This window comes from Manacus candei, unplaced genomic scaffold (assembly GCF_025592945.1).
Source record: "Manacus candei isolate 608988 ecotype Guabito, Panama unplaced genomic scaffold, ASM2559294v1 h1tg000064l, whole genome shotgun sequence".
NCBI lineage: Eukaryota > Metazoa > Chordata > Aves > Passeriformes > Pipridae > Manacus > Manacus candei.
Genome location: NW_026138112.1, coordinates 2,226,682 through 2,240,201, shown reverse-complemented (window position 1 = coordinate 2,240,201; position 13,520 = coordinate 2,226,682). Strand labels below are relative to the sequence as shown.

General features: G+C 48.6%; 1 protein-coding gene and 2 non-coding genes across 6 annotated transcripts in view; all 3 read left to right on the top strand.

The window, feature by feature from the left end:
- Positions 1-248: 248 nt before the first annotated feature.
- Positions 249-389, top strand: LOC127479038 (U4 spliceosomal RNA). The gene has a single exon (XR_007907442.1). It is a non-coding gene; the product is annotated as a U4 spliceosomal RNA (small nuclear RNA).
- A 623-nt stretch (positions 390-1,012) lies between these two features.
- LOC127479039 (U4 spliceosomal RNA) lies at positions 1,013-1,153 on the top strand. The gene has a single exon (XR_007907443.1). It is a non-coding gene; the product is annotated as a U4 spliceosomal RNA (small nuclear RNA).
- Positions 1,154-1,996: 843 nt separating this feature from the next.
- PXN (paxillin) overlaps positions 1,997-13,520 on the top strand; it is a 49,331-nt gene continuing 37,807 nt past the window's right edge. Inside the window, exons 1-2 of one of the 4 annotated variants that reach the window (XM_051805388.1) lie at positions 1,997-2,028; positions 2,640-2,731. In XM_051805388.1, coding sequence (XP_051661348.1) covers positions 2,012-2,028; positions 2,640-2,731 — 109 coding nt within the window. In that variant the 5' untranslated portion in view covers positions 1,997-2,011. Of the gene's footprint in view, positions 2,029-2,639; positions 2,732-5,108; positions 5,191-5,631; positions 5,731-13,185; positions 13,428-13,520 lie in introns of those variants that run through there. The other 3 variants (XM_051805386.1, XM_051805387.1, XM_051805389.1) reach the window with 3 other exon arrangements.

Genomic DNA, 13,520 nt, shown 5'->3' with positions numbered 1-13,520 from the left:
CTCAGAGCAGCCCTTTCCCTGGCGCTCATTACCATAGCGCCCTCCCGGCACCCTCCGCGTGTCCCGGCCGCCCCGCCGCCCCCCGGTGCACCCCCCCAGCGCCCCCCGGTCCATCCCCGCCGCCCTGGCGGAGCGCGGGCTGCGGGCGGGGGGGGCGCGGGTCGGCGGGGCATGGGGGGCACCGGGGGCCGCTCTGACCTCCCCGGAGGAGCGGTGGCCGTGGGGCCGGGAGGGTGGAAGTGGAAGGTAGCTTTGCGCAGTGGCAGTATCGTAGCCCGTGAGGATAATCCGAGGCGCGATTATTGCTAGTTGAAAACTTTTCCCAATACCCCGCCATGACGACTTGAAATATAGTCGGCATAGGCAATTTTTGAGAGCCTCTTCTGAGGCTGATTTTCATGGTTAAAAGAAAGATATACTAAAAAAAAAAACCAGGCGTAAGGTGTATTTTGTTAGGCTATCATTAAAGTGATGTGGTTCTCGAGGGAGCAACCTGTCTTGACGACCTCGATCCCCTCCACTTTCGTTTTCAGTGACCCATTCCTTCTCCAGCAGCATTGAAAGAAAAAGGCAAGAACCGAACTCTTTACTTAAAAGTGTCCTCAGTTTATTAAAGGACGTTTTTGGCGGGAGCAGGTGGTGGGGAAGGGGCTGGGCTGGGGCTCCCCGCCGGCTGTGGCCCCTCGGGGCTGGCTGGGGATGCCCGGCCCCGGGGGTGCCCAGGCGGGGGAACCGCGGGGGCGGCGCGGACCCTTCATTCAGCACCGAGCTGCCGCTCTGACGTCGCTCCTACTTTGCATACTCCTCTCCCACCAGCCTTCGCGGCCGTCCCGGGGCTCGGCACCGACGGGAAAAACCGGGGCGCTCCGGTGCCGGCGGGGCGCGGGGGGCGCGGGGCGGGCGGGGGGCACTGCCCGGGGGGACGCGGGGCGGAGCGGGCGCGGTGCGGGGATCGCCCCGAGCTCGGCGGCGGCTCCGGGGCCAGGGGCGGCGGCGGCGGGAGAGCTAGGTCAGCTTTGCGCAGTGGCAGTATCGTAGCCAATGAGGTTAATCCGAGGCGCGATTATTGCTAATTGAAAACTTTTCCCAATACCCCGCCATGACGACTTGAAATATAGTCGGCATTGGCAATTTTTGACAGTCTCTACGGAGACTGAATTATGGTGTGAAAAATAGATGAATATAATAACGAAAAAATCTCACTATGCGTGATGAGCTGATTAACACTGCTTGCATTTAAGGAGGCTACAGACGATCATTAGAAGGGATAAATTTGTCTTTGTTCGCTCTCAGCGATGCCAGCGGTTGCTCGTGCCAAAAAGATGGGTTAATAAATTGAGGGCGCTTTTACATAAAAATCTGTGTTCTTGCCTCTTTCTTTCAAAGCTGCTGAAGGAAGAATCGGTCAGGGAAAATGGAAGTGGAGGGGCTGAGGTACTGGAGAAGCATTTCTCGTGTAGCTCTTGTTGGGGAGCTCGGCCTCTCAGAAGACAGCTTAGGCAGGGAGGAGAGGGAGCATTTCTGGAGCAACTGGAGGGGCGTGAAAGTCTGAATTGTGCTTGACTGGCTCCAGAAGTGCTTCAAAACCTATTAAGAAACAGCTTTCACTGTAAAGTACTGTAACCTCCATTTTGTGTGCATTTCTTTATGTATATCCATTGCCATCACTCGCTTTAAAAAAAAAAAAAAGAAAAAGAAAAAAGAAAAAGGCTCTTTATTGTCAAAGAAATCACAAACCTTTACTCTGGAAAAAGCAGCTGCTGACTTTAGTGTAAAATCCTATTATATAAGTAAACCGAATCCATTTCTAATTTGCAGCTGTTGTCTTCTTTAATACCGAAGCAGACCCTGTGGAGGGAGATTTAACAACCATTGCACACCAGCTCCCTGGGCTGAGTCTCCACTGGAGCTGGAAGCAGCTGCTGTCCATCACTCTGTATGAATCAGATGGAGCTTGTGCTGCTGACAGGTTGCCTCTGACGTTCTCTGCCTGGTCGCGTGTGCCATCTGGATGTTCCTGCCCTGCCGGTAAGACCCTGAGCTGGGCAGCTGCTTTAAACTATAGCCAGGCAGAGTAGAAAACTTAGTAGTGAACATTAGTGTTCCCTCTTCAGTAGTTTTTTTTTTGTAACATTCAGTTATGCTGGGGTATTATACAGAAGAGTGACCAAAGACTTATGATGAAACCTCACCAATTGCATTTGCCCCCTCCTCCCCTGTTTGTGCTCCACTGCCAGCAACATCAATTTGAAATCAAAACCTGAAGCATAGGGATGCCATTACCCTTTGGCAGAATAAGCCACGCTGGCAAATATCAAAGGCATATGTAGTTTGCAGTGAGTCATACACTTTGTGTAATTTCTTGATTCATATAAACTGTGTTGATAAGTATTGGTTTTATCACTTTACTGTTTCTCATCTCTTCTGCTGGAATTGTCTGTGGTAATGCTCTGGTGTGGTCATTTCACTCCGCATTGCAAAGTTGTGTCCTACATCTTAAACATTTGTTTTGCTGCAATAGATCCTTTCAACAACTGTGAAGTTGGACCTTGAATGGGGAAGTTGCATGTTGTGATTTACTGCCATTGCCTGAAACCCAACGATCTGACTGAATTTTTCTTTCTTGCATTGACCTGAAGAAAGAGCTGCACAGCACGTGTGGCACAGCATAGAGGACACGCTGCATTGTCATCACTCTGCAGTTTCAAGTCCCTCTCTGGAATGTGCACAGGTAAGTGTGCCTTACAAGTGAGTAGAGCTTCATATTGTTTCTCTGACATACACTGTCTTCTGTGAATAGTGGTGCTTTTCATCAGTGGTACTATGGTACTGTGAAATGAGCTCGGATCGCTCCTTGGATCGCTTGGTTTGGCAGCCAGTCTGAGATTACAGCCCTGAAGGGGACAGGTGGACAGTTCATCCATCCAGCCTGAGTGTCAGGTGTGTGAGGGTTAAACCACCCTTCTAGGGAACTGGTCTGTAACTGGTAAACGATGCTTTGACAAGAGGGAAAGATGCCTTGAGCAAGTACTCTGAACACAGGTTGTGTGGAGCCAGGAGTACCCTGAACATGGGTTAAAGTCCAACATTTTCTTGATGTTGACTCACTTTCTGACTTCATTTCCAGCTTCCAGCCCTGTTTCCCATCTGTAAATGGGGGTCATAACTTCTTGTAACACCTTCTGTGAAAGATAAGGGTAAATCACAATGTGTCTTAGCCACAGGGGACAGTGTAAGAGGAAACCCTGTGTATTTCTCTGATGCACTGCCTGCCTTCATTCCCTAGTACTTCCCATCCAACACCAGTTCGGAGGGATGTAGCTGCTCTCAGCATCACTTACCCCTCTGGGCACACCTTGGGTATGCTGCTCCAGTGGGAAAGAATTTGCTGGAGGTGGAAATCACCTGGGAACTGCAGCTGCTTCTGCCGGGCTGTGTAAGGATGGTGCTTGAGCAGGTATTCACAAAGCCAGCAAGAGTTTGAGGCAGAGAGCAGGTAGGTGATGAAAGAACAGTAGTTCTTTCTTAGAAAAGTTAGGAGAGGGTGAACATTGCTTCAGTGAGTTTAGCTTGAGCCTGAACTGAGCAGTTGTCTTGGCACCTTGGGTTTTAACCTGGGCTCCTCCTCAGGCAATCACAGGAGGGTTAGGGACTGGCAATTTTAGAAAGAAATGTTAGTGTGTGAAGAATTCAGTTATGAACAGCACATGGCTATGGGCACTGCATGAGAACAAGGTTGGTTTTAAAAGCAGTATTACTAGAGGATAGTATCACTCATATGGCAGCCCTGCCTTCCCACCTCCCCCAACCCTTTCAAAGCAGTGCTGAAGCCACAGGCAAAGCTTTAAATGCAACGACTTTTTTATTTTTTTGTTTTTAACACTGAGCAGCTTGGACACAACCCATTTCTTGCAGGTACAACCATAACTAGTGCTATGACAGCTTAATTTCAGCCCTGAGACACAACAGAAATTGCATTCTTGATTTGCACTCACTTCTAGACTCCCAAAGGACACGGTAGGAAGGTAAAGATAAAAATTGCATACTAGGCTACAGTGTGAACAGTGGGCACTTTATTTATGCAGAGGTAAAAATACAATCCAAGCCTGTCGTGGTGCTGGAGGAAACACACAGATCCCAGGAAAGGACATGTTTCTGATGACCTTAGGTCTGCTTTGCCATCAGTCAGTGGTAGTGGTTTATGTTGCTGCTCCTGGAGTGACATATCCTGAAGTCATCATTGCACAGTCAGTGATGGGTTTTGAAAAAACATAACAGTCCCTTCAAATAATGCTTTAAACTTTGCTACTGGAGAGCAGCAATGGGAGTGTCAGGTGAGATCCTTGGCATCAGTGGTGAAGCACACGATGAAAGCCTTTGCTTATATTTGTGTTGTATTTAGATCTAGGTAAGGACGTAATTTTCTGACAAGTAGTGGATTTGGAGTAAAACCTGGCATGAATTTCTTGGAGGCTGTTGACTAATTGTAAGCATTGGCTGGGATGAGGGAGGGGATATTTCCCTGCCCCCCTAGTGATAGTTCTCATTATAGCATGACTTAACACAGGAAATAATGATGTCTGACTTGTGCTAGCAGGGGAAACTGGGTGTGTTTGTGCCTAGAGAGTGAAAAATACAGCACTGGAGATTGCTCGCAGCTGACCTCATGGTCTCTGTTTTTATGGAAACAAAATCCCGTAATCTCGGCTCAACAACAGGACATGTGCTGTTCAGCTCTGGGAACATTCTCTGACTCGGTAGTAATTTTGTAAGGAAAAGTGCTACGAGAGTCATGTTTCCTGGATCCATAGCAGTTCCCACACTGATAGTTTTTGGTGTATCTCTCATCAGATTAGGAGCTGAACATTTGGGCTGAGCAACTGCTTTTACTGCCATGTCGACTTGGCCAGAGTGCAATGGTAAACGCTAGCTCTGATGAGGGTGGAGCTGTGCTGTGGCTCGGCCAAGGCAAGGACTTTGCTGCCTTGGAGTGTGGCTTGATAGAGGTTTGAAAGGAAAAGCAAATGGGAAATGATTCAAGACACACTATCATATGATAAATCCAGGAGGAGTGTTACGTTCTTTGAACACAGCGAAGGAGAAGTGGTTGGTGACTTTCCTTTATGGTGGCCACAGCTTGTGGAAAATCGTTCAGGAAAGGTTTCCCTTGCCCAGCTTCCCTTGGATGGGGTAAATCAGCCGGGGCTCAGAAACGTTGATTTGTTTGAAGGTTTTGAGGCACAGCGCTGCCATGTGCTGGGCTCCTCCGGGCCTGGCACCCACCCAGCCTGGGGAGGGTCCTGCTCCTCCAGTGGAGAGCGCAGGGTTCGGGTCGCGGTCCTGCCGAGGCACCGCCAGCCTCGGCCGTGCGTGGGCCCGCAGGCGAGCGGGACGGCAGGGCCGGCACCACCGCGGGGACGGAGCCCCGCAGGCGGGCGGCGGCTCTGGGCGCTGCATTTCCCAGCATTTCCCAGGGCGCTTCCTTCCCCCCCATCCCGGGAGGGGAGCGCGGCCGTTCCCGGCCGGCCGAGCCGCCCCCGCCCCGCGGCTCCCGCAGCGGCCGGCAGGGGGCGCGGCGCGGGGCGGGCGCGGCGGGGGCGCGCGGGGCGGGCGCGCGCGCGGGGGCGGGCCGGGAAAGTTGCGGGCGCTGGGGCGGCGGCGGCACCGGCGGGAGCGGCACCGGCACCGGGCACGGCGGCACCGGGCACGGCGGCACCATGGACGACCTGGGTGAGTCCCGAGCCGCGCGGGCTCCCCCGCGCCGGGTGGGGGGGTCGCACCGCCGCCCCTCCGCGCCCCGGGCGGCGGCGGCCGCGGCCCGCCCGGCCACGCTGCGCCCCCTCCGCGCCGCGGGGCTCGGGCCGCGCCCGCCGGCGCCCGGGGACGTGTCGCTGCCCGCGCACCGCGCTGGCCGTCTCGGCTCTCCGCCCGCGGCCCCCTCGGCTGCGCTGCCCCGAGGCCCGCGGGCAGGGCCGGCGGGGGCTGTCCCGGCGCTGCCCCGGCCGGGAAGGGCGCCCGGCGCTGCCGTGCCCGGAGCGGCGGGGAGCGGAGCGCGCTCGGGTTTCACAGACACCTCCTCCCTGTCCTGCCGCAGCCTCTCCGGCTTGCTCTTGGGCGAGAGCAGAACTTTGCGCGGGTACGGAGTGGGGAGCCCTCGGGGGTAAGCGGAGCCCAGCCGGGCTCAGAGCTCATCCTCGTCCTCCCGCTGCCTCTCCCAGGTGTGCTGCAACCATCCGAAACCGTGTAGAGGGGAAATGTCAGGCAACTGGTCGCACGGGAAAGATCTAGAGAGTTTGAGTTCCTTTGGTACCAAGCCGGAAAGGGTGTGGATCTGCCAAAATCCCTTGTGCTCTGGGAGACATTAGGGTGACTGAGTTCCGCTTATGAAAGTGATTAAATCAGACACTGGGGAGGGGCCGTGATCCGTTACTTCCATCCTACCTTTAATAGAAACCAGACGTTCTGTTAAGATATAGTCCAAGCAAATTGCTCCTTTTCCTCCTGGACCTTGAAGCTCACATTACAGTGCTGGCATAAAGCTGGTGATCACACCTTCAGAAAGCAGACTTTGAATTGTGCCAGTGATAAAACTTAAGGGACAAGTAGTCCATCTGCTGTGTGGCTTCCTGGTGAAAGGTGCACCACGAAGGATTCGTCCTTGGGGAGTGAAATCTCACCCTCTGCCCGGGTGGAGCAGCTGGTGGTGGAAAGAGAATGAATTTCCCCTTCAGCTTCTTCTCACGGTTGTTGTTTCTTTAAGTGGAGACAGTTCTGTTTACCTTTTCTCATATCCCTCAGCCCGGTTATCTCTTGGAGATTTGGTGCATGTTCCTAGCGTGTTCAGGAATGTGTTACTAGTCAGAACAGGATTCACCCAGTGTGTGTGTTGACTTGCTGAGTGGCCCTTCAAGGTGAGCACACAGATAGCACCACTGCATAGGGCCACTTTGGTGCCTCCAGTTTAGTGTCTCATCAACATGCTCTTTAGTGAACCATGGGAGCTGTACTGTACTCACTGCAACTATTGCATTCCTTGAATAGTGGCAGTGTGACTTCCCAGGAAGTCAGCTTTTGTTGGAATAGGCTACTGTGGTTTCATCACACTGTTCCTTCCTTCTGTAGGAGGATTAGAGGTGAACTGCAAAGAAATTGTGAAAAATATCTGAATTTGTCTGGCTTGTTCTTCTGAGGTGCTAAATGTATTGACACTACCAGAGGTTAAAGTTGTGATCTGATTTGGAAAATTGAACTTTTAGTCTCAGCAACTTGATTTCATCAAGTCTTAATTACACTGTGTCTGTCTCAACTTTTTTGCAGCCTTTCAGGCTGGACAAGATCTAATTAACAGTAAGCAGTTGAACAAAAAAAAGTGTGACCCTTTCGCTCTCTGAGCTTTTCTTTGGTGTACAGAATTCACCACGGAAAAGCACACCAGCTGTTTTCTCTCTGCAAATCATTGTTAGCCCCCAAATGGCTCACTTATTTCTCTAAAGCCATTCACCTTAGATGCATACAAAAGGGAACAATGTGCTGATATAACTCCCCTGAAATAAGTCAGACTTTCGAACTGAAGTGAGAGTTGTTTGTTTTTCTTTCCTCATTATCTATGGCTGGATTATCTGAGTTGTGGATTAACTGTGCCATGGATACAGACGTCTGTGCTGGCTCTGTCCAGAGTCAAGCTGGTCCGGCAGGACTTGTTGGTTCAGGCACAATGCCATGTGGACATAGCTGCACTGCTTCCAGGACCAGTTTTGCCCCAAAAGCAGTGTAGTATTGAGCTGGGACTAACGTGTTGTGCAGGTTCAGAGTTGATGTCAAGTAAAATCATCTTAGATGTTTCCACACCATGCTTCTTAATCTGTGTGGTGCAAGGATGACTGTTGAGTGATGGACCTTGCTGGGCATGAGGGAACCCCTCACAGAGCCCATTGGTGTGCCTGTTTTTAACTCTCTGCCTTTATCAAAAATCTCCTTCCCCGTTGCAGAGTTGGAGGATGTGATCAGTGTGTACCTGTGCACTGTAAAATAGAGGTCCAGAAGTATCTCAGTTTCGTGCTTGGGCTGGAGAGCTTATGAAACATATGAGAATGGATTTGTCTTGCATTGGGGTTTCATTTGAAGTTGGAAAAAACTTTGTTTCTTTTTTTTTTCCCCCCTCAGTGTTGAAGAAGTGATGTTACAGTGCACAGCTCACATGGGAAACTGTTTCTGCAGGCTGGAACTGTGCACCCTGTTGATCTGGGGGACCCTCTGTGGCACAGGACAGGCAGTGCTGGGGCTGGATATAAACTCAAACAGCCCATGGGGGGAAGGGGGGAGGAGAGCAGCTGACCAGACTTGTCCAGATTGTCTTCCTCGGCTCTCTCTAAGGAAATGTATTTTGCGGATGTGCTTGGAGTCTGACAGGAAGTTTGCTGAATGAGTTTGCCGCTCTGCAGTGTTGTAAAGTGGCACAGAGAGTACAACTTTGTCCTGAAGAGTGAGAATCCTAACTTGGGGCTCTCGTCCCTCTCGTGGGATTGCCAAAGCACAGCCTGTGCTTCCAGCACACAAGTCACCAACCACACATATTCTATTTAGACAATCTGAGATACTGAATTAGATGTTAAATTGTTCTTGGTTCTGCGGTGCTGCTTTGTCTAAGTAGTATGTGGGAACAGATCCATTAGGATCTGCTGGTTGTGGAGGAGGAAACCTAATTTGTGTAATGTGTCATGTCTTTTGTGGTGAGAGGAGTAAGAGAAAAGAAGCTTGACATTTGTTTTAGTCAGATACTGTTTGATTTTTGACTCTGAATGTTTTTTACAGCCTTTTCCTGAAAGGGGTTATTTGCAAACACTACTGGGAAACCTTTTGGTTACTCCAAATAGAAACGGTGTTGCTTTTAGAAGCTTTCATTTGATGACTTTAAAAATAAAAAAAAAATAGCAGTAGAGAAACGAGAATTTCAAAGTCTTCAGATTTTTTTAAACTGGATTGTGCAATCAAAAACAAAACAGCATTCAGTAGAGCTTGTAAAAGGTGTTTTACAAAGATGTCATTTCTGTTTAATGAGAATATATTTGTGGCAGTGTTTTGGCTGTGCATGTAAACTAGACTGTGACCTTATTTTAGGTGTGCTTGCTCACTTCTGGGAGGGCTTGCTCACTTTTGGAGAAGGTTTGTCTAGCAATGTGTTTTCAAAATTCTGGGAGTGAAGGTTCAGTGGCACAAGAGATTTTGTTCTAAAAAGTTGGTTCCCTCTGTTTTAGGAACTCTAATCCACCTTCTCTTCAGTCTTTAATCCTCTCAAGATTGACTTTAAAGGGAGCAGTCTTGCCATTGATTTTTCATGGGAGTGTGGAGGGAGGTGCATGTGTTTCCATCTGTCATCTGTCCTAATATTTGGAATATTGCTGTGCTCTGCAGGGCGGTGCTGTCTGTCCCTCTTCTGAGGGAGATGCTTGCCTGTTTCTGACTCAGTTCCTTCAGTCTGGGAGTCATATGCTGTGGGTTTTGGTCTTACTTGACTGAAAGTTTACTGTGAAATGGTTCACGGTCAGCTATGCCCAGGAAATGGTATTGGGGGGACAAACTGGTAAAGTAGTTTGGTCCCTTGGCTTTCTTCTGGCTCAGGTTTCTTGAGTCCTTCCTGCTGCTGGGCGAGAAGGCTGTAAACAGAACTAATACTCTGCACAATGAGGTTCTGACTTGTTTCAGCTCCTTAGCTGTTGTGACCCCTCGTAAAACAGGGACTTCATTGTCCTGAGCAACTCAGACAGGGAGTCCTCTGCCTCGAGCAGCGTGTGATGAAGAGAGAGGCTTCTTTTCTTGTTGCTCTATTTCCATGGAAAGGCTGGACTCTGTGCTGTCTTTAGCTCCTTTGTCCCTCGCTGGGAGAGGTCAACTTATCCCAAGTGTTCAGCTGCCCTCCTGGTTAAAATTGATCCTCCGACACCATCTCTGCCTCTAGAGAAAGAAATGGGCAACTTCTCATACGTATTCAACTCTCTCTCTCTGCTTGTTCTTTCTTTCTCAGGGAATCATGATGCTTTGATTTCTCTGGACCCCTTTTAAGTCACCTCTTTCCCTTCATAGTGCATTTATTATATGAAACAAGTTGCGAAACTGCAGAAATGATGGCTAAAATTCTTAAGTCTGGCAGTAGAACAAGCAGTAATAATGCACTTCTGGTTAGATCAGAGTTGGTTTTCTGATCTGCTGCTAAGGCAGCTAGACAGATAAATTCCTTAATCTCTGCAACTAGAGGGAGGAAAAAGCCTGTCCATGGCCACAAAACAAATCTGTTTGAATCGGACTCGTGTTAGTTGTGATATCCAGGATCCAATGCAGCTTTGGAGACAGCCAGAGCAGATTCTGAATGTAGTTGTGTTGTGCTAGTGGAAAATCAGTGTGAGTGAATAGGATCTCTGGTCCCAGTTTCCTGCTCTGTGTGCTGATCTTGTGTGTCCCTTTTTGTCTGATGCGGAAGCTGTTAATGAAGACGCTCTTCTACTCCAGCTGCCTGAAAGTGAGACATTGTCTGTGGGAAGCTTCCCTGTGCTCTGATGAGAAGATGGGGTTTAAGGAATGAGTTTCTTGCTCACTTTAGCCTGTCCTAAGTGAGGTTTAAGAACAAGCCCTGGTAGTACAGGCTGTCATGACTGTTAGGATATTTTAAAATGTTAAGTAGGGAACTGTGGAGACCTTTGTGTCCTTGTTTCAGTGTTTGTAAAATTTCACCTTGCATCTCATCCAGTTTCAGATGGCAGCCAAAAATGGTGATTTCAACTTCCCCATCTCTTGTGTGTTCACTGTTTACTTAATGAGATCAGGCTCCAGAGTGAATTAGTTCAAATTTCTCATCTTTTGGAAAACTAACCTTTAACCCCAAATCGAACAAATTATTTGCCAATGGATTGATAAGCTGAACTAGACCCAGTGGAGAGTAGAAACAAGGAGTGGTACCATTCCTTTCCACTTTGGGCTGAAGTTAAATGGGTGGGAGAGAAAGTGGAAGTTGTGATCTCAAATTGGTTTAACCTGATTTAACTGCTGGCTGCTGTGAGGTGTGTTGTGTTCCCTGCTGCCATCTCCCTTCCTTGTGTCCACAGTAACTGTTGGACAGCTGGCTGGGTCAGCAAGCTGATTCTTCTCAAAGTCATCATTTTTTTACATGGACAGTGGACTGGGAAGTAGGTGAGGCCACCTCTTTTAGCTGTGGGTTGTGTTTAATATAGCATAAGGTAACCATTTATCCACAACCTCAAAAATGTGGCCTGACTTAAGGCATATTATTTCTCTGTCTGTTGAACAGGGATAATTAGTCCTTACCTGCAAAGTGTGGTTAATGTTGGTTTAGATCTTTGTGCTTCTGAAATAGCTTCCAGCTGAATATATCAGAATATAACTCTTTTAAGCTTTTCTGGTCACCATTGCTGGAAAAGCTTACAGTAGCCCATTTGAATCAGATTTTCAAGTTTTTATTCCCTTCTCAGCCCTGTTGAATGTTCTCTCTCTGCCTTTCTGATTGCTCATCCTTTATCCTCTGTTATGACAGGCTGTGAGTAGGGAGAAAAGATTTCCTTTCCCTTCCAAGTTCCCCACAGTAGTTCTACTCTAGTCTTTCCCTTTACCACAGAGCGTCGTGAAGTCATTCAAAGAATGTTGTGTGCTAAAGATATACCATAAAAATAGGAGGTGGGTGATGACTTTCTTGTATCACTCTTAGCTGTTTTTCCCATTCATGCTCATTCTCTTTGCAAATGGCCCCAAAGGAGCAGCACCAGCTGGCTGGGGACAGTCTCCCTTGACTGACTGATGTCAAAATCCATGCTCTCTCTTCTGTGTATGTATGTTTTTAAATCCTGATGGAGCAAACAAAGTAGAAATGGCAACTGGAGTGCTGTGGAGCAAGTTTGGTGTTGGTGTTTCAGTTACAGGAACTGAGTCCTCGAGGTTATGTGTTTGTGCTGTTTAGGAGTCTGGTAAGCTCTTTTTCTGCTCACATAAATGCAACTTTTTCTTGTAGCAGACAGTAATTATTCTGAATTTACACGGGAAATTTATCTAAGCAGTTTGAGACAACTGTAAGATGAGGAGCCAAGAGAACTTATGGCAGCCCACAGGGGGAGGCAGCCTGCATTGTTAGTGCTTGGCTCCTTTTTCCCTGTACTGGACTGTCTCTACACTGTGAACAAGTTCAGTTCGAGTTATTTAAATGATGATGAGATAGTCTGAAGTCTTCCAATGCAGCTTGTCATGCCTCTCCTCACAGTGTTCTTACTAAATATCCATGTTTGTGCAGATGGCTTTGCTGCGTGAGGTACTGAGTGTGTCTGGCTGGCAGCATGCAGTGGAGTGTAGCTTGATTTCTTGTGGTTTTTTTACTGTTTATTGCATGTGTTTAAATCTCTAACATTTTGCAAACGATGTGAAGAACATCAAAAAAAGTAAATGGCGCTCCAGGGAATAAACTTTCTGAATGACACTTTGCATGGGGAATTGTGCTTTAAATGGCTCAGCTATAAATCAAACTGTATGGGGGCTCCAGGAATAAACCAATCCCATGTTTTTGCCACAGAATTGAGCTGGCAGACAGAATTAATCCTGAGTCTGTCTAGACGCCTCATAGGATCTTGCTTTATTTCTATTGCTGAAGAGGAAGGTGAGCAGAGAATTTCACTTTGTGCTATGGGGAAGTTTGTGGTGGCTCAGGAACTGTGGTTAAGCTGGGTTTTAATAAGAGCAGGAGGCAGTAAAAGAAGCCAGAGGTAGAAAAGGTCATGGGCAGGAGAGCTGTAAATAATTTGCCATGGATTAGGGGCTTAATACTCGCTTGTTCTATCCTCTTTCATGGTTCTAAACAAGTTCAAGGCTTCTCTGTGAAAAGGTTTCTTTTGGGTCGGAGCCACTAATTTCAGCTGGGTCAGACAAAAGAGCCTAAGGCTAACTGCACGTCACTTGAGGTTACTGGTGCCCCACGAGCTGGAATAAAACGATGGCTTGGCTGGTCTCTGCTTCTCATCTTGTTTGACCATTAGTTGCATCTGCTGCTCCCCATTCCTCAGCACCAGCAGCTGCCTTGGGACTAGGTTTGTTTTTGTCTTTTTTTGCTGATGGCAGAGGTGGTCCCCAAGAGGAAGGTGCTTAGGAGTAGTACTTCTGGTTTGAAATTCTTGTTCATTATGGTTTTATGTGGGAGACTTTTTTTGGACTGTGTAGGCCTGGCTAGGCAGTGTGATGCACAGCTGGAACTATTCTGTCTGGATGTGAGCAGCTCCAGCAGTTAGACAGGATCCCTGCAGAGAGCTGGAGCACTGGGGGAGGGAGTGAAATGCCATTTCATCCACGTCATGAAATCTCTTATCAGTGGCCAACTCAGTGTTGTGGGTGGGTGAGCAGTGCTGGCCAGAAGAAGCTGCCTTTTTTTTCTGCTGTGAAATGTGAGGAGCTCAGCACTGTCAGTCAGGCTGGGAGCTGTAGAGTGGCTGTGTGGAGCTTGGGATGAATTTGTCAGTCAGGTTCTTATAACCCTA